The sequence below is a fragment of the Pan paniscus genome, chromosome 13, assembly GCF_029289425.2.
Source record: "Pan paniscus chromosome 13, NHGRI_mPanPan1-v2.0_pri, whole genome shotgun sequence".
In the NCBI taxonomy this organism is placed as follows: Eukaryota; Metazoa; Chordata; class Mammalia; order Primates; family Hominidae; genus Pan; species Pan paniscus.
In genome coordinates, this window is record NC_073262.2 from 17,153,318 (window position 1) to 17,177,073 (window position 23,756).

Below are 23,756 nucleotides of genomic sequence, written 5' to 3' on the forward strand. Positions count from 1 at the left end.
GAGTGGTAGAGTGGAAAGCGTGGCAGAATGGTAGTGTGAGACCCAAAAATATAAGAATATAAATGATATGTGACAAATCCATAGTGTAGAAATTGAACACTCTGAGAATGAAAAACTGAAGAAATCACTTTTCGTGGGAGTGGGCAGGGATGCATGGCTTCTATGAGGAATCTAAATAAACTTGAAAATGTTTTTAGGTGAAAAGAATGTGTATGTGGAGTGGATGTCCTCACGGATGTAGAAATTTAGAGACTTTAGCCCTTTTTGGTAGATAGGGAAACCCCGTTTGGACCCTCAGACACAGCCCACTGTGTCAAGACTTGGCAATTTGAGGAGAGATGGTGCCAAGGTAGGTGCTGTATAAGAAAGGAATCTTAGACACATGAAGAGAAGGCATCCTTTCCATACTAATTGAAGTTCAACTCAAATAGCAAGCTAGAACCCCATTTGCAGCTACAAAATTGCAGACTGAGTACTACAGTCTTTTAAACAAGCCTGTCACTGAGTTCACAAAGGCAAGAGGCATTGTCACCTGAAGCCACAAATCCTGCTAAGAAGAGCATTAATTTTTCTCTATATAACATAGGCTGTTTAGTTCTGCAATCAATAAGAAAGAGTGGGCTCGGACCAGGACCTATTGCTTTTTTCAGGTAAACTTGGAATTCAACAAATAGACCACAATCTACAATTTTCTCCATAAGGCAGCATGCAGGCTAAGTTGATACGTATTTACCAGCATGGAAATGAGTTAATGGCCTTGCTATGAGGATCTCAGTGACATAAACCCCCATTCTCTTTACAACTTCTTGAGTTTGTCTTGGTGTTTGCTAACTCTGAGGAGGTCTAAAAGAACAAACAGTGTCTGCATTCTGCTTTCAATGCCATAAACACATTTTGCAGAGGCAGGAGCAATTTTATAGCTGTACATACACTGGAGAGAGAGCATGACCCTGGAGAGCTAGAGGTTTATCATCACTTTAAAAAATAATGGTTGAGAAGGAATTGCTCTAAAGTGTAGTCTCTGTCTTTTATTTTATATTTTTTAATAGCTACCTCTTATTAAGTGCTTACTAAGAGACAAGAACTCTATTAGGCACTGTTTAAACTTTTATTTTAAAATGAAACTCACATACAGCACACCACACAAAATTATTATAAGGCAAATACCATCTTAACCGCTATGCATGTCAAAGAATGAAATCTTGCTAGCCATCCAGAAGTCTCTATACATTCTCTGTCCTCTCTGTCTCCAAAAATAACCACCCTCTTGACTTTCATATTAATCTTTTTTTGCATTTTTATTGTTTACCATTTAAGTGAACATCCTAAGGCATTATAATGTCATCAATTTTCAAATTGATATGTCTTTTAGCTTCAATATCATCAACGTGTCATCTCCCTTCTTCCCACAAACTCCTTTCCCTTAAGATGAATCTGTTGACAAATATGGGCCACTTGTGGATTTTGCCCCAGGGTGGATTTGATGAGTATATTGATATACTCATGGTGCCAATTTACATGTTCTTCTCTTCTCTGCATTTCCAGCAAGTGGCAGCAGGACCCTTGATCAAACTCAGCTTTTATATTGTTTGTAACACTATAGGTAGCACTGAATCTTCCATCAAGAGGCAAATTGATGCTCAACAGCAGTTGGTTATTTTCTTGGTGATTATAAAATGGTGATACTCTAATTCTACCCATTATTTTTACACATTAGCTCAAATAATTTCATATGTAAGGTAATTCTTCCTTTCACCTACAGTTTGGTTACCCAGGGGCATAACTCCAAAAAGGACAGAACTGAAGTTTTTATGATAGGTTTTGTGATAATAAATTGGTTCCCTATCATCCTCAGAAGATCAATTAGGATTTAAATTTATCTGATGGATCCCAACGCACTGTAATTTTTATCCTTCTTGAAGTGCTATTTTTTCCTTCTTCATCCAGGTGGAGGCTTTTCAAGGTCAACTTTTGATTCCTCTTGAACTAGTAGTCTTTGATACTTCCCATGTTAGTTCATAACAAAATGTTTCAGATTTATCTGGTGTGCTCCTTTTCTTATATCTGTATTCAGCACTTTTCTAAGAAATTCTGTTTTTCTGTTTGTTTGTTTGTTTGTTTTAACACCACAACCTGGTTGCAAGTGATAGTCATTGCTACTAGGGTTGCCAAAGTTAGCACATAAAAATACAAGCCACGTAGTCACCTGCTTGGGACATACTTATACTAAAAAATTATTCGTTGTGTATCTGAAACTCCAATTGAGCACCCCGCATTTTATTTGACAATTAATTTATACTAGGTCAGTCATTATTTTTAGACCGAGTTAATCTAGGTCCTCTGAGAAGCAGGTGCAAGTGGATGTGCAAGAGAGTTATTGGAGAAAATGCCTGTGAGGGAATAAAAGAGTGAATGGAAAAAGCAGGAATAACCCTTTGACTGTGATGTAGGCTTTACTGCTGTGAAGGTCAATGGGAAGAAAGGAGAATAGATAGAAAGAGTCTCAAACTGTAGTTCAGGTCTAAGAAATATTTAGGAGGGTTCTCAAACCAAAGCTGTCCAACGGAGGATTCCCACAAGCCCTATGAAGGGGACTGCTTCAGTATCTCTGCCGCCTGCACTCAGTCATTCGCCTAGCATAAGCTGTGGGAAGCATAGCCTCACTGCTAATGCTGTTGTGCATTAGGAATGAGATAATAATGATATCTCCAAATGAAAATGTCCAATTCAATTTCAGGGCTATTTTCTAAAGGAACATCTTCTATTTGCCTCTTATCTATAGTGAAAATTATAGTTCTTAAAGCCTTGGCGATTAGAGAGTTAGAACATCTCATAATTACTCATTTACTTTTCCAATATTATACACACAACAGAAAAAAAAGTAACTATACAAATATTACCACCACCCATTATAAATATTGAAAATATGTTTTCTTGCATATGCTATCTCATTCTCTCCATTTGGAGAGATAATTGGAGAGATTGGTAGATAATATAGCTGTTATGTACCCTTTCCTACTTAACACTCAATTTGTCTTATTCTACTATAACTAAATGTGTAATCCACCATAATTCTTAGGCTTATGTCTCTCCAGTTCTGGAATGTTTGCAGTGGCTCTTAGTGACATGAGGTATTGGACAATTGAAACATGTCTGGTCTAAATTGGTATGTTCGTAAGCATAAAATACATACTGGATATTGGAAATTTACTATACAATGTAAAGTCTCATAGACAATTTTCATATATATTAGATATCAAAATGATAAAACGTTTAGTTGTTGGGATAAATAAAATATACCATTGATTTAAATTCTTCTGTTTCTTTTTACTTTCTTCAGGTGGCTACTAAAAAATTTAAAATTACACACTTTTTTTTAATTTAATTGCGATGTTCCTGTTAATTTTGTTTTCTAAAACTGATTTCTAGAAGACTCCTCAAAAAACTCCCACGAGGACAATATTCCTTGGGTGATTGCATGTTGGTAACAGTCTTTCTATGACCGTTATAATTGAAATTCAGTTTTACTGAATATAAAACCTCTGGTCCATATTTTCTTTTCTTGAATATCTTAAATATGTTACTTCATTTTTTTCTCTCTAAGATAAAGTGTTACTGTTGGAAAGTTTAATAATAATAATCTTAGTTCCTTTTTAAGTCAAGTATTCTTTTGCCCTAGATGCCCAAGTAATTCTTTTTTTCCTCTTTCTTAATTTTACTTCGTGTTGATTGTACTATGTTAATATTATCAGTTACACTATGAGATTTTTCAGTAAGTTTAATTGATTTTTTTAAATTTCAGGATTACTTTCTTATACTTTTTTTTTTTTTTGAGACAGAGTCTTGCACTGTCACCCGGGAGTGCAATGGTGTGATCTCGGCTCACTGCAACCTCTGCCGCCTGGGTTCAAGTGATCCTCCTGCCTCAGCCTCCTGAGTAGCTGGGATTACAGGCACCTACCACCACACCTGGCTAATTTTCTGTATTTTTAGTAGAGCTGGGGTTTCACTATGTTGGCTAGGCTGGTTTTGAACTTCTGACCTCGTGATCCACCTGCCTCAGCTTCCCAAAGTACTGGGATTACAGGCGTGAGCCACCGCGCCCAGTCAGTATTGAGTTTTTTTTTGGTTTTTTTTTGTTTTTTTTTTAAATCCTTGCTTTATTCTCTCACTCAGTAACTCCTATAACATTCATGGATCTTTCTGCCATCTATAATACATGTCACATTTTCTTGAAACCTCTTTCTTTATTTTTTAATTTCTTTTTAGTGTTAAATATTTTTCTCCTTCTCAACTTGATTTCCTTTAAAGTGTTATTTTTGTACTTATATCCTCTTATTTTCCTTCTAGATTAGTCTTATTCCTACTATGCTGTTTCTTTTCTTTCTAATTTTTTCTTGAGTTTGATCTCTTTTTCTAGTTCTGATTAATGTTTTTTTCATGTGTTGCATGATTTTCTTAATGTCCTTTAGCTTATTTTAAAATAATATGTTTCACTTTTGAAAACATTTTGAGCATGACATTTTTTGGCAGGCTTATTTTGTCAATAGCAGAAGTTGGCAAATTTCCTGTAAGGTTCAAGACAGTAAATATTTTACACTATGTAGGCCATATGGCCTGTCACAAATACTTAACATTGCCATTGTACCATGAAGATAGTCATAAGCAATATGTAAATGAATGAGAGTAGCTATATACCAATAAAACTTTATTTCTAAAAATAGAAAGTAGACTGGATTTGGCCTCTGGGCTACAATTTGCCAGTCTCTGGTCCATAGGAATTTCATTCTATGTTTCCTTGTAGCAACTTTGTTTTGGGGGCTAAACTTTACATACATGGCATTTGACCTTGATAGTTTTCTGTTGCTCATTTTTGTATACATTTAGTTTTTTTGAACTTTTAGATAGGTAAAATTTAAGACTGACTTTTCAACCTAAAGGAGATCCTTCTTCTCTTGTTATGTAACAGTAAAAAATATATATATTGGCTTGTTTTCATAGATTTCTTATATCTGTTTACCTGGAAACAGGTTTGTCTGGATTTTCTCTTTCCTTCATTTTTATTATGTCTATTCAGTTCAATTTTGACTCTACTTCTAGTAGTTTATCCTCAGTATGGGGTCCTGTTTTGGAAAGATGCCTGGAAGTTTGGTTTCAAGAGTTCACAGGATCTAGACTGCACCAGCCACCTAAGACCTTGACATAGGCCTGCTAAGAACAATGAAACAGCTGAGATTTTATACTGCTTACAAGCTAATGAGTTAACCCGCCAGTTTTATGGATGTTGGCAAAAGACATGAGACTCTGAGGGTCAGAGACAAAGACTTTTATTACTCATAGTATAATGAGTAGGATGAACATGAGCGTATTTGTGTGAGTTCTTCTTCTCCTCAAGTACCATGGGAGGGGTGGTTGAGCCAGATGGATGCCTACCCACACAGTAGGTTGCAGTTTATAGAAGAGGAACCCTGAGCTTAAGGAACCCAAATCTTTTATAATGGGGAGTAAGCATGCTTGTTTTTTGTTCCAGAGGAAGACATTATCTTTTTTATACTGAAGAGTAATAATGCTTGTCCTTTGCTCCAGAGGAAGATACTAGTCCTTCTTTCCAGGTTAATTGCTGCACAAATATTCTTTAAAAGATATTATGAAACAGGGTATTTTCTTCTGATAAGAAATGCAGAAATATGAGGGACCAATTTCCTGTTGGAAAGGGGGCTCCCCACAGGGCCCATTTTACTTACTGTTGGAATGCACAAAACCTCTCCTAGTTCCACTCAGTGTTCTTATGTTGGTCCACTGTAGTTTCTAGTGAATATGCATTGACTATTTGGGGGTTCCGTTCTTATATTGGTCCACTGTAGTTTCTAGTGAATATGCATTGACTATTTGGGGGTTCCTTTCTTAAATATTTTGGAATTATCACAACTGTAATTTGCCCAACTGCTTTCTTCTGCATTCGCTCACATAGATACAAGGGCACCCACACTGTGTGGCTTTTGGTGTTTACGGATTTGTATAGGTATCTAGTTATTTAGAAGTGGTGTAAATGTTGTACATTTGGTTCTGATATCTAACTCTCTATCTAGCCTAAACCCATGCTGTCATCACAGCAGCCTATCTTCCCAAAATAACCCTTTCAAAAAAAGTATGCCAAGCCTGATTTTACCTTTTTTGAAGTCCTCATTTTGAGCATAAACTTTATTTTTCCCTAAAATACTTATATTTTTCCCTAAAATACTTATTTCTAAGATCTTCCTAAGTTGCATAAAAATACTTGTCTCTCCTACCCCTCCCTCATACTAAGTGGTACTAAGTTGTTATTATTTTAAGTGGAGGGGCCAGTGTTTTCTTTCTTTGCTTTCTATAACATTCTGTATCTTATTTTCTTGCTATATTTGCGTACCCCATCTATCAGCAATTCCCCTTACCCTCTTCCCAAATATGTTGTCAAAAACTAGCAAAGCCGATAAACAAGCTTATTTAATATATGTGCAGAGGATGTAAAGCAAAAATAACTATCTTCTGAGACTGAGCATAATCTTAGAAGTTTCTATTGACTTTATGGTCCTTTCGGCAGTATATATACAGTCTAGAGGAATTTAAGCTGTATTTACAACAACAAATATTTTATTCAATTTCAATATTTCCTCAGCATGTTGCCCATTATAGCTTTTCCTCCTCCAAATTTAGTATAGTGTTTATATATTAGGTAAGAAATAAATTAGGAGTGATAGTGCAAACATAATTCTCTCCAAATTCTCCTGTGAGCGCTCCACACTGGAAGCTTGGTACTTCATAACACGTAGTACCTGCTCCTAAGCAGTAGAAAATTCCATGCTTATCTGGCTTTTACTTAATGTTTTAGAACTAAGCAATATCGGATGGGTTCTTACTCATATCCAACATCAGTAGATCAGATGCTGATATGATGAATCTTGATAAGATGAATCTTGATATTCAGAGGAATATCAAGACTATGTAATTCCTACATGTCAAGTAGAGAAAAGTAAAATATTCTGGGACAACAGAAAGAGAAAATATATTTTCCCTGGATGATCCTATTCAGTAAAATAAAAAATACAAGATTATAGGAGATGCTAATAGAGCTTAATATTGAGAGGGTGAATAAAGATCTTTTTTTCAAAGAGCATTTCCTCTGAGGCTCCCCCTACTTAGGCAAGGAGACTGATGTAGACCCTACCCACCACCCCCTGAGCACACACACACAGTTAACTCCAGTCCCCAACAGAATTCCTCTCCACTAAGCACTGATATTAGTAGAAAAGATAAGATGCCCCATATGACAATTAGGATGCTGAACAAGCTATTAGGTTGGTGTAAAAAAATTGCGGTTTTGCCATTACTTTTTTTTTTTTTTTTTTGAGACAGAATCTCACTCTGTCACCCAGGCTGGAGTGCAGTGGCGCCATCTTGGCTCACTGCAACCTCTGCCTCCCGGGTTCAAGTGATTCTCCTGCCTCAGCCTCCCTAGCAGCTGGGATTACAGTCACGTACCACCACACCAAGCTAATTTTATTTTTTATTTTTTATTTTTGTATTCTTAGTGGAGACGGGGTTTCGCCATTTGACCGGCTTGGTCTCGAACTCCTGACCTCAAATGATCCACTCGCCTTGACCTCCCAAAGTGCTAGGGCTATTATATTTAATTGCAAAAACCACAGTTACATTTGCACCAACCTAATATTAGAAACTAAAGGCATTCAATTGTGCAGTGAGATAGACACTACAAAGAGTGAAAGAAGAAAGTCCCTGTGAGCTTGTGATGGGAAGGTTGTGAAAGGTGTTGAGTCCTAATAGATCAGTTATATTCGGGAAGATGAAAATGTGAGTGGATGGCTTCTCCATGTGAAAGGTCAGGGGACCCCTGAAGGGAAGAGGACTGCCCATTTGTCCTGTGAGGCTTTTGATGTCCTATTAACTAAGATTAAACACTCTTATAAGTGTTGCTCAGTAAATCAAGTTGCTAACTGAAGGGTGATTTTCTAGTCATTGATATGTAAGAACTATCATATCTGTAATAGATTCCTGCTCCTTCTCTGATGCTTACGGTCTAATTGTTAAGTGTAACAAATGATAAAATATTACAAGGCAAGGTAAGCTTGAAATTAATTAGTAATATCAAGTATAACTTACTGACAGAGGAATGAGAAAGTTACACTTTTGACTGCATTCTAAAATTATACAAATATATAGAAAACCAATGGCAGAAGCAATATTTAGGCATAACCGGTGGGATTTATGGTATTTCATTTCATGATTCTTATGAAGGTGTTAATAAGCCAATGAGACTTACTACACCCTAACATCCCTAACAACTTCAGAATGTATTCTCTTGGCGTTTCCCTTCCCTTTTTCTCCTCCTACTCTACCTTGTCTCTTCCTCTTCTTTCCCTTTCTTCTTTGATTTGGATAAAGATCTGTGACTTTAGTAAATATTTAGATATGCAGGATAGAAACTGAGTGACTTAAACATTTCCTTACTCTCCCAAAAAGATACAGATGTGTGATAGATTGACAGACAGATGAATATAACAAGGGATATACACTAGCAAGCAACTCACCATGTCTAATAGATGAAACAGAATTAAACAATGTTCAGTATTGAAAGATGTGTTTTAATGTGTCTTATTTCAATGTACTTTGCCTCCCCTGATATCCTGAAACTATTATTTGTATAATCACATGACTCTGCATGGTGAAAGGAACCCAAGGACTTGGCCTCAAGTTTCCTTTGGCAATAGTGGAAGAAAAATCCCCAGTGGTAGATAGTCAATTGGTAGAGACAATGCCAGGGACTCTTTAATGTCAGCGGATGCTCTAGGGCTATTGCACCTGAATCTTCGACTATATCTTGTTTTCTAGAGGAAAATTCATGGGAGAATTTGAATCTAGTACTAAATCTTTAAAAACAAATTGAACATTGTGGAAGTGTTAAAAAAGATGAAAATCTTTCCTTCCAAAAATTAGTCAAGATCTTACAGTAGAATTTTCTCTTTCGATTTGTAAAAGATTTTCTAGAATGGGAAATGTGTTTTGTGCTATTCTGGGAATTTTATAAGGAAAGAAATTGAGTAACCACTATGAAGTCTAAATCTAAGAGAAGGCTCAGTAATATCGTACTTTTCAAGGAATAAAGGAAGATTATTTTGAATCATTAGGGAATCTTGTCTTGGTTATGGAAACGAGAAATACCAGATTCAAAGAAATTTATTCATCACAGGCAGACATTATCTCAAAAGGACAAATGCGATGCCAATGTTTCTAAATACTCCTCCATACATAGCAACCTCTGTCATTTGTAGACAAATCTGATTGAGAAAACTTTATTTTATTTCTAAAGAGTTGTGAAAATCAGGAAAATATACCATTAATATCAGCTCAAAGAGATGATGGAAGGTTTTCTTTTTTCTTTTTTACTGTGCCGACATAACCAATTCATTAAATGACAACTCTTAAAAAAAAAAGAGCAAAATAAAGAAACACACATCCCTTGTTGGGCATCTAGTGGGTAAACATGACAACAGCAGGTAAATTTCTCACGTTCTCAAGTTGTTTTGGTGTTACAATTCAGCTACATGTAAACAGAGAAAAGCATACACGGTAAAATAATCTGCATTGTTTTACTGTCTTAATTCCTGTATATATGACACAGAAGGGCTGTGGGGTGAAAGGAAGATGTGAGGTTTTAAATATAGCAAAAAAAAAAAAAAAAAGAGAGAGAGATTTGACAACACTGGACCTCAGTAGGCATGGGCAATTTGTCAATATCTTCAGGTCTCCAGAGAGCAAGAATGACTCTCAGGATATTGCAACTCTGTCTGCTTCCACCAGAGATCATAATTGGGCTATGAATTTTTATAACAGGAAAGTCTTCCTGTCAAAGAGAGAGACTGACAAAAAACTTTAGTTAACTGATACTGAAAGAAACTCAAAACAGAATGAATATATACATGAGTATCACTTATATATATAGTGCCTTTACTTCTTTCTTCTTTTTTTCTTTAAAAGTAAATTCCTGTTATAGTTTACTGGTTAGAGCTTCTAAAATGTAGCTTGTTTATGAGGATTGCTCAGCATACTGGTTTTCTGCCCAGGAAAATGATATGCATTTTGGGGAATTCAAAAGCCGATTGAGGTGAGTAGAGGTCATTCATAAATCGAAACCAAATGATAGCAGAAGATATGAACTAAAGCTATTTCTTTATCTGCAAAGAGCTAATTGGGCATATTTCAGGCCAAGTCTCTGAAGACACAGCTCGTGAACTCTGTCTTCTTGATGCTGTGCTCATTACAGACACTCAATAGAGGACTGGCTAATGCTAGGGAAATCCCCATCAAGGTGGTCTTTACATGACACTGCAGATTTACCTCAGGAAGGAGAGCAAAGAGAAGGAAAATGCAGTGAGGGCTTCTAGCAACTAGCTGCTTGTGGAGTACTGTTTGCCTTGTCTAATTTATCTGAAACTGAAGAGTTTGTCTCTAAAGGGTATCCTACTTCACAAAATCTCAAGGGACATTTGTCTTTCTGACATATCAGCTGTTAGCTAGACCTTATTTCTTACTTGGTTGTTTTTAGAGTAAATTTTGGTTCTTTGGTCCTGTGTCTGCTATTTGAGGTGGAGGATTAAATACTGCATAGATGACCTATGTATGTATAGAACAACCTAATTTTGCCACAGATACCAAAACACTATAACGATAATCTTCAATTAATCCAATTATTATCTAAATTTCATAACCCGTCCTCAATTATCTACCTTAATATTTCTAGGTAAAGAGAGATGTACTGCATCGACTTCCTGTTTTTAAAGGGTAAAACAGCAAGAGAAAGAAAGACATTGTAGACATTCACAATGTTGTATGTGAGGAAGTTTTTGAATGACTTCAGAAACCCAAATGAATATATTGAGAAAGCAGCATTGTGAGTTCTGTCTACATGTGAACCCAAAACTAGGATTTGAGGTAATCCATTTTCAGAAGGAAGTGATGGAGTTTGAATCCTAGGAAATCTTCCTGAATAAAATGGCCATGTATTGTAAAGTTTAGATATTTATAACCCAAAATAGAAGGAATTTTGCTAGGTGATCTCTCCAGTTCCTTTTCAGTTATGAGAGTCTGATTTCTTTCCATGAGAAGTGTAGAAAAACTTCCTTTACTGTTATATGAATGTTATAAAATGTATACTTGTCCATGAATTAGCTGATCAAAGATAATACATGAAAAAGTATTCAAAATACTCTGTGAATCTTTTTTTAAAAAACTCTCTTTAAATAGATTTTTGTATTCAGAAATTATGCTTTGTAAATACATTTTAAATTTCAGATTTAAACATTATCAAGACAAAATTGTGACTATATGTGCATGTAAAACTAGAGAGCACTGGAAAATATGGTGGATGGTAAGGGCCTTTTGCAAGGTAATTAACTTATCTATTGATTTTTTTTAAAATTTCTAAGTACTTAATTGACTCTCCCACTAAAATTTAAACATATACAAATAATTTTTCATTCAGAGGATAGGCGTTTGATTTATAACATCAACACATCATCACAAAAATTTAGAGAATGAGAATATCTTAATGGGCACCTGGTCTAAACATTTTAATTTTACCAGGTAAAAAGGTGGAAGTGGCCAGGCATGGTGGTTCACGTCTGTAATCCCAGCACTCTGGGAGGCCGAGGTGGGCGGATAACTAGGTCAGGAGATCGAGACCATCCTGGCTAACACGGTGAAACCCCGTCTCCACTAAAAATACAATAAATTAGCTTGGTGTGGTGGCGCGCGCCTGTAGTCCCAGCTACTTGGGAGGCTGAGGCAGGAGAATGGTGTGAACCTGGGAGGCGGAGCTTGCAGTGAGCCAGTCACGCCACTGCACTCCAGCCTGGGTGATGGAGCGAGACTCCACGTCTCAAAAAAAAAAAAAAAAAGGTGGAAGCAGGAGATAAGTGACTTCTCTGTGTTCTATACCTCCGTGCTCTGATGGACCAAGAACACCAATCTGTTGACATCTAGTCAGGTACAGAACCCTTGTATCTACGTTGCATTAGAGTTATATCTACTTTAGTGCTTTTAAAATTTTGTAGACATTTGATTGTGAATGGATGTTTTGTATTTTTTCTTTAAAAATAACATCATTAGAAACCATACAAAACAGAACCGCAAATACTCCCTTCTAAGGTGTAAGGTATTCCAACATTTCTTGTTTGGACGTTAGAATTTTTTCTTCAGTAAGAAATTAAGTTGAAAATGAAGTAGAACATCTTACACTGTAATTCAAGTGCAATACATTAAAAAAATAAAAACAGTGTTTAAATTGGGAAAATCCGTTTACATGTGATTAAGTTTTAATCAGTGCCCTTAAACCAGATCTCAACAGCTAAAAATGTTCTTAGCTTGACAGAATAACAACCCATCCCCAAGGACAAATACTTAAATCAAAGAAGCATTTTATAAATAAAAAAATTCACGCACACATACACACACAGACCCCCACAATACATGAAACATATAATAATGTTTGTCTTTATTTGTAATGAAGTGGATTTTATACTGAATTCAGAACATAGATGCAAGTTCAACAGTTGAACTCAATCAAATAAGTGATCTTATATAAAAGGATATCTCCCTCCAGCATATACTTATCCTGTGTGACAGATATCTCTGTAATAAAGTAAATTCCTTCAACTCAAGCAGATTGTCCGAAATGGAAACATTGAAAGGATGAATATACTCAAATAATCAACAGAAGAGCAAAATATAAAAATGCGAACATTTTCTGAATAATGCAGACGCCCTCCCTCCAAAAGAATTACATGTTAGGGAATATCTATATTGTCACAATTACTGGATAAGCTGCCCAATAGCTATTATACTAATGTTTCATTAAAAATATATATTTGCTTTATACTTTTGCAACTTGCAAAGTTATTCCTAGCAAAAAGTTATTTCTCCTGAAACAGAATAAATAGGTCTTTCACAATATGCACTGGAATACATATTTTTGAAAACAAGATCTCCACTCACCTCTAATTCTGTCTTTCTGCTGGTGATTACTGATATATTTATTTTAAAATACATACTTTATAGGAAGTATCGTTACAATTAATATTTAGGACAACATTATAATTCGTGTTTTAGAAACTACTAAGGCAAGAGGACAGCTCCTACCATTCTACAAAAGTCTTTCAGTTAAGAAGTGACTAATTAATGGACTGAGTGGCTCAGAGCAGGGAGCCAGTCCTTAGCCAATAAAGCCCAACTCACTGCCACCCCACTGCCCCATATTCTCTGTCCTCTCTGCTGGAACTGTCTTGTGCTGAATACATGAACACCTAAATATTCAACTCACTCCTGCCATTTCTCTGGTGAGCAATCTTCCACAACCTGTGCCTGAGACTTGGAGGCTGTTTGTGGTCCATAGGCTTTAGGCGCCCTAGGGAAAGCCACGTGCACTAGTGCATCTGGATGAACTGTGGACTTTGTCTATCCACGATAATTCAACTTCCTAAAAGCTACATTGACTCATTGATTTGTATGCAGGCTCCGGGCTCCCAATTCCCACACAACATAAGCTCCCTGCAGCCAGGGAATTTGGTAGGTTTGACGTGTTGTTTAGTTTCTCTCCCCTGCAACCCTCTCTCTGAGCCTCACAGTGTGTTTGGCACGTGGTAGGTGCTCGGTAAACCTACTTTGAATGGGAGAGGGTTGTGTTGAAGAAAGGAAAGGCTGGGAGGACTTAAGATTTGAAGGTTTTCCTACACGTGTCCAGGAAGAAAGAAAAAGAAAAAAAAATGCGTATCAGAGTCTTATCATCATTACAGTTATTATTGTTTTTAACCAACCTTTAGGAATTCCACTGACATTACCCAGGCAGCTGGTAGGAGAATCTGGGCTGGAGGCTAAAGGATGTCCATTGCCCCATACCAGAAGGCGCAGAACCTCAGGTCACAATCTGAGACAAGCCCTCGGGTCCCGACAGGTACTGCCCGCCTCCCACAGGGCTCCGGGACCCTGGTCCCCGCCTGCCCCCTGCCTTCTGGGGCGCCGGAGCACGCCCAGGGGCGGAGCTGGAGCCACCGAGGGCTTCGCACGGGCGCGCTCCGCTTCTCCGGGTTTTAGCGGAAGCCTGCGGGGGGCGGGGGGTTGCGTGTGTGTGTGTGTGGGGGGGGGTAACCGCGGAACCCGCCAGCCACGGGCGCGCGGGTGGGGAGCTCTCGCGCCGCTCAGGGCTCCCTCTCCCCGGCTGCGGTTGCTGAAGAGATGCCGGAGCGCGGCACCCGCCTGCTCCACCTGGCGCGCTGAGCACCGCGCGGGGAGCCCCCGGGGGCGGGCGGCGGGGGGCGCGGACTGCGGGAGAAGGCGCGAGACGTCGCTCCAGCTGGGTCAGGTGCCGGGCACCACCGCTCGCCGCTCCGCTAACTTGCCGCTTGGTCTTGCCTCGTCTCCCCGGCTCGCTGCGCTTTGGGTGGTGGGGGGCGGGGAGAGTGGGGAGTCAGAGGGTCTGCGGGGGCCGAAGGAGGGATCCTACGAGGGGAGCCTGCCCGGTGCGGCTCTTCTCCCCCCCCCTTCACTCCCCTCCCCCCTCCCCGTCACTCCCCCCCCCCGCACCCCGTCGCTGCCGCTTTCCCTTCCGCCAATTTCGGGAGCGACGGGCGCCCGTGACATGCGAACGCTGCCAAGTGACGGTCCCCGAGTCTGAAGTGCCCGCGAGGAAGTGAGCGCCAGCGCGGGCCGCCGGCGATGACGGCCATGAAGCAGGAGCCGCAGCCCACCCCGGGGGCCAGGGCGAGCCAGGCGCAGCCGGCGGACCAGGTGAGAGTTGGCAGCCGCGGCCGGGCCCTCCCGGGAGGGGTGGCTCCGGTCCGCGCTCCCCCCGCCTCCCCCCTCCCAGGCCCGGCTCCCACGCCTCCCTCTTCTCACCCTCCCCCCCCCCCCCGCCCCAGTTCCAGGCTCTCCTGCCTCTCCATGGACTCTGCGGGAAGTTAGAGCCTCTGAGTGCGCTCCGGGGCCCGGCGAGAGGATGCGCAAGGTGGAGAGCCGCGGGGAAGGGGGCAGAGAGGTAAAGGCTGAAGGTGCCCCGGGGAACCCCGGCGGTAAAAGCGGGCCACCGAGGGAGGGAGAGGCGGCCAGGGCCAAGGAACGGGGCCTCTTGGTTCCCCATTAACGCACGTTGAAGAAATCTGCTGCGCTCCCGATGGCCGCTTACCGGGTTCAAGCCCGGTCTTCCTATAGCCGGGACGCTCGCTGGCCAAAGCCACCCGAGTAGGCGAATGACCTTTAGGCGGACGGAGTTTTTCCTTTGCTTTCTTGTTTCTTTTGAGGAGACGGGTGTGTGTTTGTGAGGTGGGGTGTTTGCAAGAGTGTCCCAGACATCCGTAGTCTGCTGAGCGGAACGGAGCTTGGGGAGCAGCAAGGCATTCATGATTAAGTTGAGCCGGGAAGGTGCTGGCTTTAGTGATTTGTTGGGTTTGGCTGTGTCGTGTCTGCAGAGATGAGGCGCCCTGCGTGGGCCGAGGGTTATTCCTGTCTCTTTCCCGTCCTTCTACACCCGCCAACCCCTTTTTGTTTTGGTCTTTAGAAATCTGTAGCATAACCGTACCGTCGTGGATCCCCATCTCGTCTCTGTCCCTGATCTGGGGTGATTTGGGACTTCGGTGTCGCTCTTTTTCCAAAGTTGGAGGGTCGGGAGCGCCGAGATACCCGGGCGAGGAGGAGGAGGAGGAGGAGGAGGGAGGCTGTGCTGAGCCGGGTGGAGGTGCGGTCACGTTTACATCAATTAGGAACTCCGGGCAGAGAGAGCTGCGCTTAGGTCAGGGATTAACTGTGGACCCGCAGGAGCCAAGCACTGGGGTAGGAGGACTGGGGATCTTTGTTCCGAGTGCACTGCGAAGGCTGCTGGAGGCAGAAACCCTCCCAGCTTATTGCTAGCCTGGGATAGAGGGAGTGCACGCAGCTAGGCTCCAGCAGCGACTCGGCTTTTCGCGTATTCTAAGCACTAAACAGCCTATTAAGGGGAGCTGTCCAAATGGCCCAGGAGTGGTGGCGAGACAGAGGAGGCGATGCCAGCGATGCTGTTATTAATATTGCAGACTTGGTCATCTCTCCTGGCTTGTGGTTTCTTTTCTCCTCTTCCCTCCCCTTCTCTTTTCTCTCACATATGTTTCACACAGGTGGTGGGGATTACTCAATGACTTACAGCTCCCTTCTCGTTTATTAGTGGGAGGGGGTTGAATGTTGGCAGTTCTTACAAAGCATTTGTTTTCTTAAACTATCCTGTTTGATCCATACTCTGAGATAAGTATGAAAATATTAAAACATCATACGTTCCTTCCTTTTATACCCCTTCCTCCTAATCCCCAGCACACATCAGAATGTAAACATTGGTTAGCAGATATAGAAAAATAATTTCAGGACGGGAACATGGATTTAACATCCTCTTTCAGGCTGACAGCCCTTAAATTTCATTAACAAGCCGCCGAGCCTCTCTACTGCTCTGGGAATGATGCTACCAGTAAGAATGATTAGTCAGGTGAGAGTCCCCACATGAAATCTTTGCTCACTAACCTGTGACACCAGCTGGTTACTTGAGGCGCTGCAAACAGTTCAGTGATGGTGGAAGTGGGATGCAGAAGCAGAGCAGAGCAGAGCACACAGGAGCTGAAAATGTATGTGTAGATAGTGGACACGCGGTCTATGCACAACAAATCCCCTTGTCAGGATTAATCTGGTACTTAAAATTCATGTGAAGAGATAGGTGCAAGCTCGAATCCATTTTTCTTGTTAGTGTGCATTTTTTAATAGCCACTTCAAATATTCAGGGAGTGGCTACTTTGCAGAACTCTTGTTTTAACAGAGTATTTTAAGTGCCTTTCTGAGTATTGACATGATTTGAAAATGTCAGTTTTATGAATCTTATGCATGTGTTCTAATAGATTGATTTTACAAAGGAAGTCAACTGAAGTATATACATGGCACCTCACAGTGAGGGTGTTTCAAGCACTCCCAGGAAATACTCATATCTAGCATATTTTTGTTCAAAGCTTGACATATGAAACGATGGACAAAGAATGTGAATGATTTTTGTGACAGCTTAAACTACTTTCCGTAAGACTACTAAGCTTTTATTAGCCATATTAGTCATTATGGTTTAATTCTGCAATTGCCACACAACTCTCGTGCAATACTAGATATAATAGCTTCATAAAGATGTGATTAGTTGTGTGTTTTCTATAATATTTCATAAAAAAGATTCATAAATTTAAATTAAAATATACCTTTATGAAATTATACCTAGTGGTTAAATAGGGCATATATTCCAACAAATCAATCACTATGCATTGATTTTGAATGATTTAAGCTATTGCATGTTTCCAAGAATGTCTTCTAGTTTCTATGGTAAAGATTTTTATGAAACCTCAAAGATGCCTTGTCCTGAGGCCATCAAACACCTATTTCCACTTATAGCACAGTGGAAGACCATAATCCTTCCTGTAACTGAAAATGGTTATGAACCATATAATTTGGTTACAGTTACAGTCCTGTAGAGGGCTCAACCTTCCTGTTTTATTTGATCTGTTAGTGTCCTCTGGCACAGGGTGCCATGACAAGAGGACATGCCCTCCCTCCCTAGAGAATGGTGACAACAAGAATAGGAGGGACCGTGTAGGGACCGTGTATTTTATGAATATTCTGAATCATTGAAATATTTTTATCATCTTACTAATCTTTCTTTTAAAGATTCTTTGATTAAAAAATATTTATGACAGTTATTTTTGTTGCTTTCATAACACTCCACATTTACAAAATATCTAAAAACAAATGCCTTGACATGACTAGACACAATCATTTCTTAACATGATCAATATCTCAATTAACATTGAAAGAGCTAAGAACTTTAGTGGCTAATTGTAATTTATTATTATTTTTAAAAATCACTTCCTGAATGCTTGCCACAGGCAGAGTACTATTCTCAGGGTTCATAAAGTAACATTTCTTGAATGTATTTTTCTATTTGATTCTCAAAGCAGTTTTTTGAGGTGAGTCCTGTTTTTATTCCTATTTTAGAGATGAGAATACAGAGGATTAAGGAAGTTATTGTGGAAGTGAGACTTAGCCAGGAACTCATGGAGGTCTGAAGCCTTAACTTTTAACTTCTATACAATCATGATACAACATATTTCTATTGTAAGAATGAAAATAATTGCAAATTATATGTGTATGTGTGCGCATGTGCACAAATTTACCTTGAATATAAAACAAATGAATAATTTGTTTAAAGCTTCAACTATACAAGTAAATCACAGCTCTGCTAATTTTAGTTAATATCACGCTACTGATCTAAATAATATAAGAGAACAAGATAGATCCTCATAAATTTATAGGAGCTTTTTTTGATCTTTGTATCATTTGTCTCTGATGACGAGACTCTCAACGTTTGTTAAATGAGTATATATAGATTTTTAATGGTCCATCAGACAAGGTTTAGAGTTTGTTCACATTTCCACCAGGTGGCACCCTTCTGCTGACTCCAGTGGGTAAAAATATTGCCTAAAAAGCGTGGCTGTTCTCTCAGCTCCAAAAGCAAAACAAAAATAACCACACAAAAACAAAAACAACAAAAACAAAACCATCCCACTTTTTAGAGTATGACTAAAAAGCATATTTTTAAAAGCAACTATTTGACTACAAAGACAGCACTTGTTATGCATTTTCTTTAAAAAAATGCATTTTGGTAAAAAACCAATCTCTTACAATTGAACGTGAAGCTGTCACTTGGTGAAATAATTCATGACCAGAATTGAGATCAAATGTGTAATGTGTAAAATGCCTTCTCTGAAATATCGATGTGCTTTAGACATTTAGGTAATATCAACTTAAAATGTTTTAATACAGAAATTGGTATTCAGTATTTTTATTTCACCTTTGGTCTAGCAAACCAGATTAAATATTCAAACATATGCTTAATGAAAAATTGCAAAAGAGGTATTCTTCCATGTGCCCTTTGCTAATATATACACATCATAATTTGATCAATAAACTATTGTTTTTAAAACACAACCATGAAAAGAGCTTTCATAAATCATATTGAAAAATTTTAATTAATAAAAAACATATTACTTCGAATTATTCAACATATACAATGTCATATTTAATTGGGAGTAGAGTTCTATATAATTTGGTTATAAAAGATAATATACATTAAATAAAGATGTTACATGGAAGTCTATGATTTGAGAGAAAATATGCATTTCCTACTCTCCCTGAATTTCTTATTTTTATATGTAAATATTATATATTACATAAATTTATAATATAAATATATATTATATAAATTTATAATACAAATATTATACATAAGGCATTTTGTTTATTGAGTTAAGAACATAAAACAAAATATCTCTTGCTTAGAATCTTCTAATATATCTATATATCTGTTTGATTATTTCAGGATCTGAGCAAATGGTACATTTTAAAAAGATTAAATTATATAAAAACAACTTAAAGAAAATTGTATTATTAAATATCAACGCTGCATTATCTTATGAAGCACATTACATTGGAAACAAAACAACCAAATTTCTCCCAGTCTGAGTCAAAATAAAGCAAATTCAAAATTTTGGTTTCTTGAATTATTTATGATTACAGAATGTCTTAAGCTTTACTACTTATAGGCACATTTTAAATTTACTTACAGTGTGACATGTAGCAGACACAATGCCAGAATGCTGTGACTAAGATTGTGAGATTTTGTGCTATCAACCACAAATATTTATTCATCACTGTCTATGGGTTATGCACTGGAAGTCACAGAGTCAAGTTCATATCCCAGGTCCACCAAAGACCAGTGTGTTTTCTTGGGCAGGATAACTGAATTTCCCCATTTCACCTGTGAATGGAGGTGACTGCAGTTCCCTTTAGATGTTTGTTCTAAGGGTTAAATGAAATAATATGTAGGAGTTTTTGAATAAGGTCTGACTCATACCAAGTCTTCTTATTAAATGTGTAGTCTGGGAATAAGAGCCTAGACAAAATAGAAAAAACAAAAAAAATCTGGGCCTGGTGCAGTGGCTCCCACTTGTAATCCCAACACTTTGGGAGGCTGAGATAGATGGATTGAGCCTAGGAGTTCTAGACCAGCGTGGGCAACGTAATGTGACTTTGTCTCTAAAAGAAACAAACAAAGAAACAAAAAACAAAAAAGAAAATGAAAAGAAAGAAAGAAAGAATTATCAGGGTTTGGTGACATACTCCTGTGGTCCCAGCTACTCAGGAGGCTGCGGTGGGAGGATTGCTTCAACCTGGGAGGTCAAGACCACAGTGAGCCGAGATTGTGCCACTGCACTCTAGCTTGGGCAACAGAACGAGACCGTCTCAAAAAAAAAAAAAAAGCCTCAGATTATTAAGCCATGTATAGCTGATCCATTATTTTAAGTTTACAGACAACCATATTTTGCAGTACACGTATTAGTATGATTACACATGAGTTTTTGGGTGCATGCGAATATTATATTAATGGATTTGGACATCAATCCTATTTTGGCAGGCATCCAGATTTCAAAATATTCTGTTACATCCTGACTTTCATTCAATCAAAATTGAATAGTAAAATTCTTTACTGTTCTACTCTGTAAGAAGTCAGGCTAAAAGTAAACTTTGGCTAATTCTCACCAAGAGTTGAATTAGCTGCTGAATATGTTGCATATTGTTTTCAATGCAATGTACTTCCCAAGGTAATCAGCATGAGAAAGAGGGTATTTAAAGGAAAGACAGATGGGATTTATAGAAATATGTCAAGGGGTGAGATTTCAGTCAATGTAGCAGGAGAGTGTGCTCGGCAGGGGAGCCACCAAGAACCCAGGGTGCATGTCCCTACTGTTATGGAGAGGGGCATGGAATTGGATTAAACATAAGTCAAAAGACTTTTTCACAAAGTTTTTCTACATCTTTTTCTGTGTAACCTTTAAACACACATGTATGCTCCACTTATTAAAATCATCGCCATATATTTTCATACTTGCTAAGTGACTTGTGTGTCCTAACCAAGTTCATGTATGACTAACATTAGAATGGGGGCCATATACTAAGACATACCTCAACCAAAAAAAGGTTGGAGGTTTTTCCATCTGAAGACTTGTACAAGGTCCAAAGAGAAGCCAGATAAATGATAAAGGGACTGTAAACTTCTTCATAAACTTATATCCTTATGGATAGTTAGAATTGTTCTTGCTCTAGTGAATGCTGTCCTGCCTTGAGAAGTTGTGGCGTTTAGTATTGATTATTCCCAGCATACTCTTGTTTTAAAGTTTTTATTGACCTGATCCACCAGTTTTCTGGCAATAACCAATCTCTGTTTATTTGTCCCTATCTAATAGCACCTGTTCTCTAAGGCTTTTAAAACTAGCACTTACCTTCTTTCTACACGGTAGACATTCTTATCATTGACTACATATTAACTCAAGGAATGGTTGTCGTTTTCAGTATAGTAGAGAAGGCTGGGAAGTAGGTTCGGTGGGGAGACTGGGGCACTGAAAAGAAAGCTCTTCTATTGTAGATTTATGTTTTTTAAGCTTTCCTAAATTCTTAGAATCTCAGGCATATCCATTTGTAATGGTAAATGTGTCATCCACTGCCAGGCTAAATACAGAAAACTCACTTTTATCCAAAACTGATAAAATAAATATTTTGAATTGTTCTGTTCTGTAATTGATGTGAAGAGTATTCTTTTAATGTCTTCCACAAAATAAAAAAATTTTTTTTCTAAGTTTTTCATGCCATAGTTTATTTAAAAGTTTTTAAAATATTCTATAACATTTTTGGAATTGCCAAATGATTTTCAAATTTAATTACATTTTGGGGAGAGGCAACGTGATGTAAGACTGAGAACAAGGTCAAACAGATTTCAGATTGATTCCTTCCTCTGCCATTTACTAGGCAATTTATAATCCCACTAAAATCATTCTTTCATCTTGAAAAGGGAGAGGATGATGAGAATGTTGCAATAATTAGAGAATCTATGTGAATGAGTTTTTATTGCATCTGGCTCAAGCTTGAAACCTAGTAAGTATTTTCATTCTTAATGCTATCGTGCTTCTAGATCATCTCAGAAGGATATTTTCTTCTTTTACAAAAGTAAATTTGCACTTATGTTAATGAAAATGCTGAATATGTGTGTGTACACCATTATCAAATATATACACACTATACACACATATATATATATTTATGATCTAAATGCTATGGATCTTTTATAGGTAGATTATTATAGGGCGTTAGATGAAAATGAATTCATGACAACTTGACTGATTTCTACTATTTTTAGATGAAGAGTCTATTTTCACAAAAGACTTAGAGTCTTGTTTGATATGTTCATGGTTTAATATTCTCTTTCCAGAAGTTTGGTTCCCAGGAATGATTTACTTAGAAATTCTCTGCATACAGGAACAGGTGATATTATTTAGTTGAAATTTAAGAAAAGTTAGTTGAGTGCATAATCAAAACCGACTTTACATTTGGGAATGTTCTCCAGCCAAGCTATGTATTTTCTAACTTTAATATTATTGTAATTCGTCATGCTTACTGGTTTTCTCAGGTCAAGACAAAATAACTATGTATCAGATTATAAAAGATAGCAAATGAAGAAAAGTGAGGATAAAAGCTATTTTTATTATCTTATCCCCAGTCTCTTTTTGATATGTAAATGAAGATTCAGTTTCTTATTCCATCTGAGAAAGTCTGCTCTGAAAACAGAAATGTGACAAATCTGTATTATGTAATCAAGAACTTGAGTGGCAGGCTGCCCTGTTATTTATTTTCAAATAATGGACCAGAGAGACCACTTGAAGTTGCATTAATAATGCTTGTACAGGGAGAAATAGGCCTTTCTTGTTATTGGAACATGGGTTTACTTTTGGCAAGAGTTGAGTAAGTGAAAACTCTGATATTCATACTTACATTAATCAAATCTCACCTCCAGGAATGGTTTTAATGTAAGTTAATCAATGCAAAACATGGCTCTTTTTTTTCACTTCACATGTTTTAAAACAAGTACTAGAAGTCTTTCATAAAGCAATCCTTTAAATCAATGTGTCACAAATTTGCATTGATAATTCTTCTCTCTTAGACACAGAATAGAAGATGAGGAACTGAGGCAATGTTTGAATAGAGGTAAAAATATATCTTTTTGAGAGGGAAGAAAACTGAAATCCATGAAGGATTCCTCAAATTTAGAATAGGTCATTTGTTTGGCAAAATTAGTCTATAATTTAAATTTCCTAGGATCTATGAAATTATGAATAGATTTTCTATCTACCTCACTAGCTTTTAGGGACTTCAAGGGAAAAGACGATACGTTTCACTTGTATGTACTTTTTTAGAGTACTATAAAACATAAGTGGTCCAATAAATAAAGTGAACATATTTTGAAGCCAAACCCAACATCTTCATCAGGGTTATTTCTTTTTTTCTGATCTTAGGAATTGTGTGTACCCTACTTCTTGACACCCATAGTGAGAGTGACAGGCATGTGTGAATTGAACCAGAAGTTGAAATGAAAGAGACTCCCCTCCTTCACATTTATGAAGGTTGCTTATAATTGCTCCAAAATGAGATTTACTCAACTTTAGGCCACTGTGGCATGATGAGTGGCTCATTATTACACATTTCTATTTGCTCAGAGTCAGTATCTCTGCACTCCAGGATGGTACTTTTCGTTCCTTCATCTCTCTTTGCATGAA

At 38.2% G+C, this 23,756-nt stretch overlaps 1 protein-coding gene across 6 annotated transcripts in view; it reads left to right on the forward strand.

Annotated features, from left to right (window-relative positions):
• The window catches only part of DPP10 (dipeptidyl peptidase like 10), a 1,401,293-nt gene that overhangs the window by 711,221 nt on the left and 666,316 nt on the right, over positions 1 to 23,756 (forward strand). For 2 of the 6 annotated variants that reach the window (XM_034953923.3, XM_057301383.2), the window contains exon 1: positions 14,481 to 14,835. The exons of 2 other annotated variants lie outside the window; for them this stretch is intronic. In XM_034953923.3, the coding sequence (XP_034809814.1) occupies positions 14,764 to 14,835 (72 nt within the window). In that variant the 5' untranslated portion in view covers positions 14,481 to 14,763. Of the gene's footprint in view, positions 1 to 12,626; positions 14,003 to 14,480; positions 14,836 to 14,931; positions 15,083 to 23,756 lie in introns of those variants that run through there. 2 more of the 6 variants (XM_063595111.1, XM_024927851.4) reach the window with 2 other exon arrangements.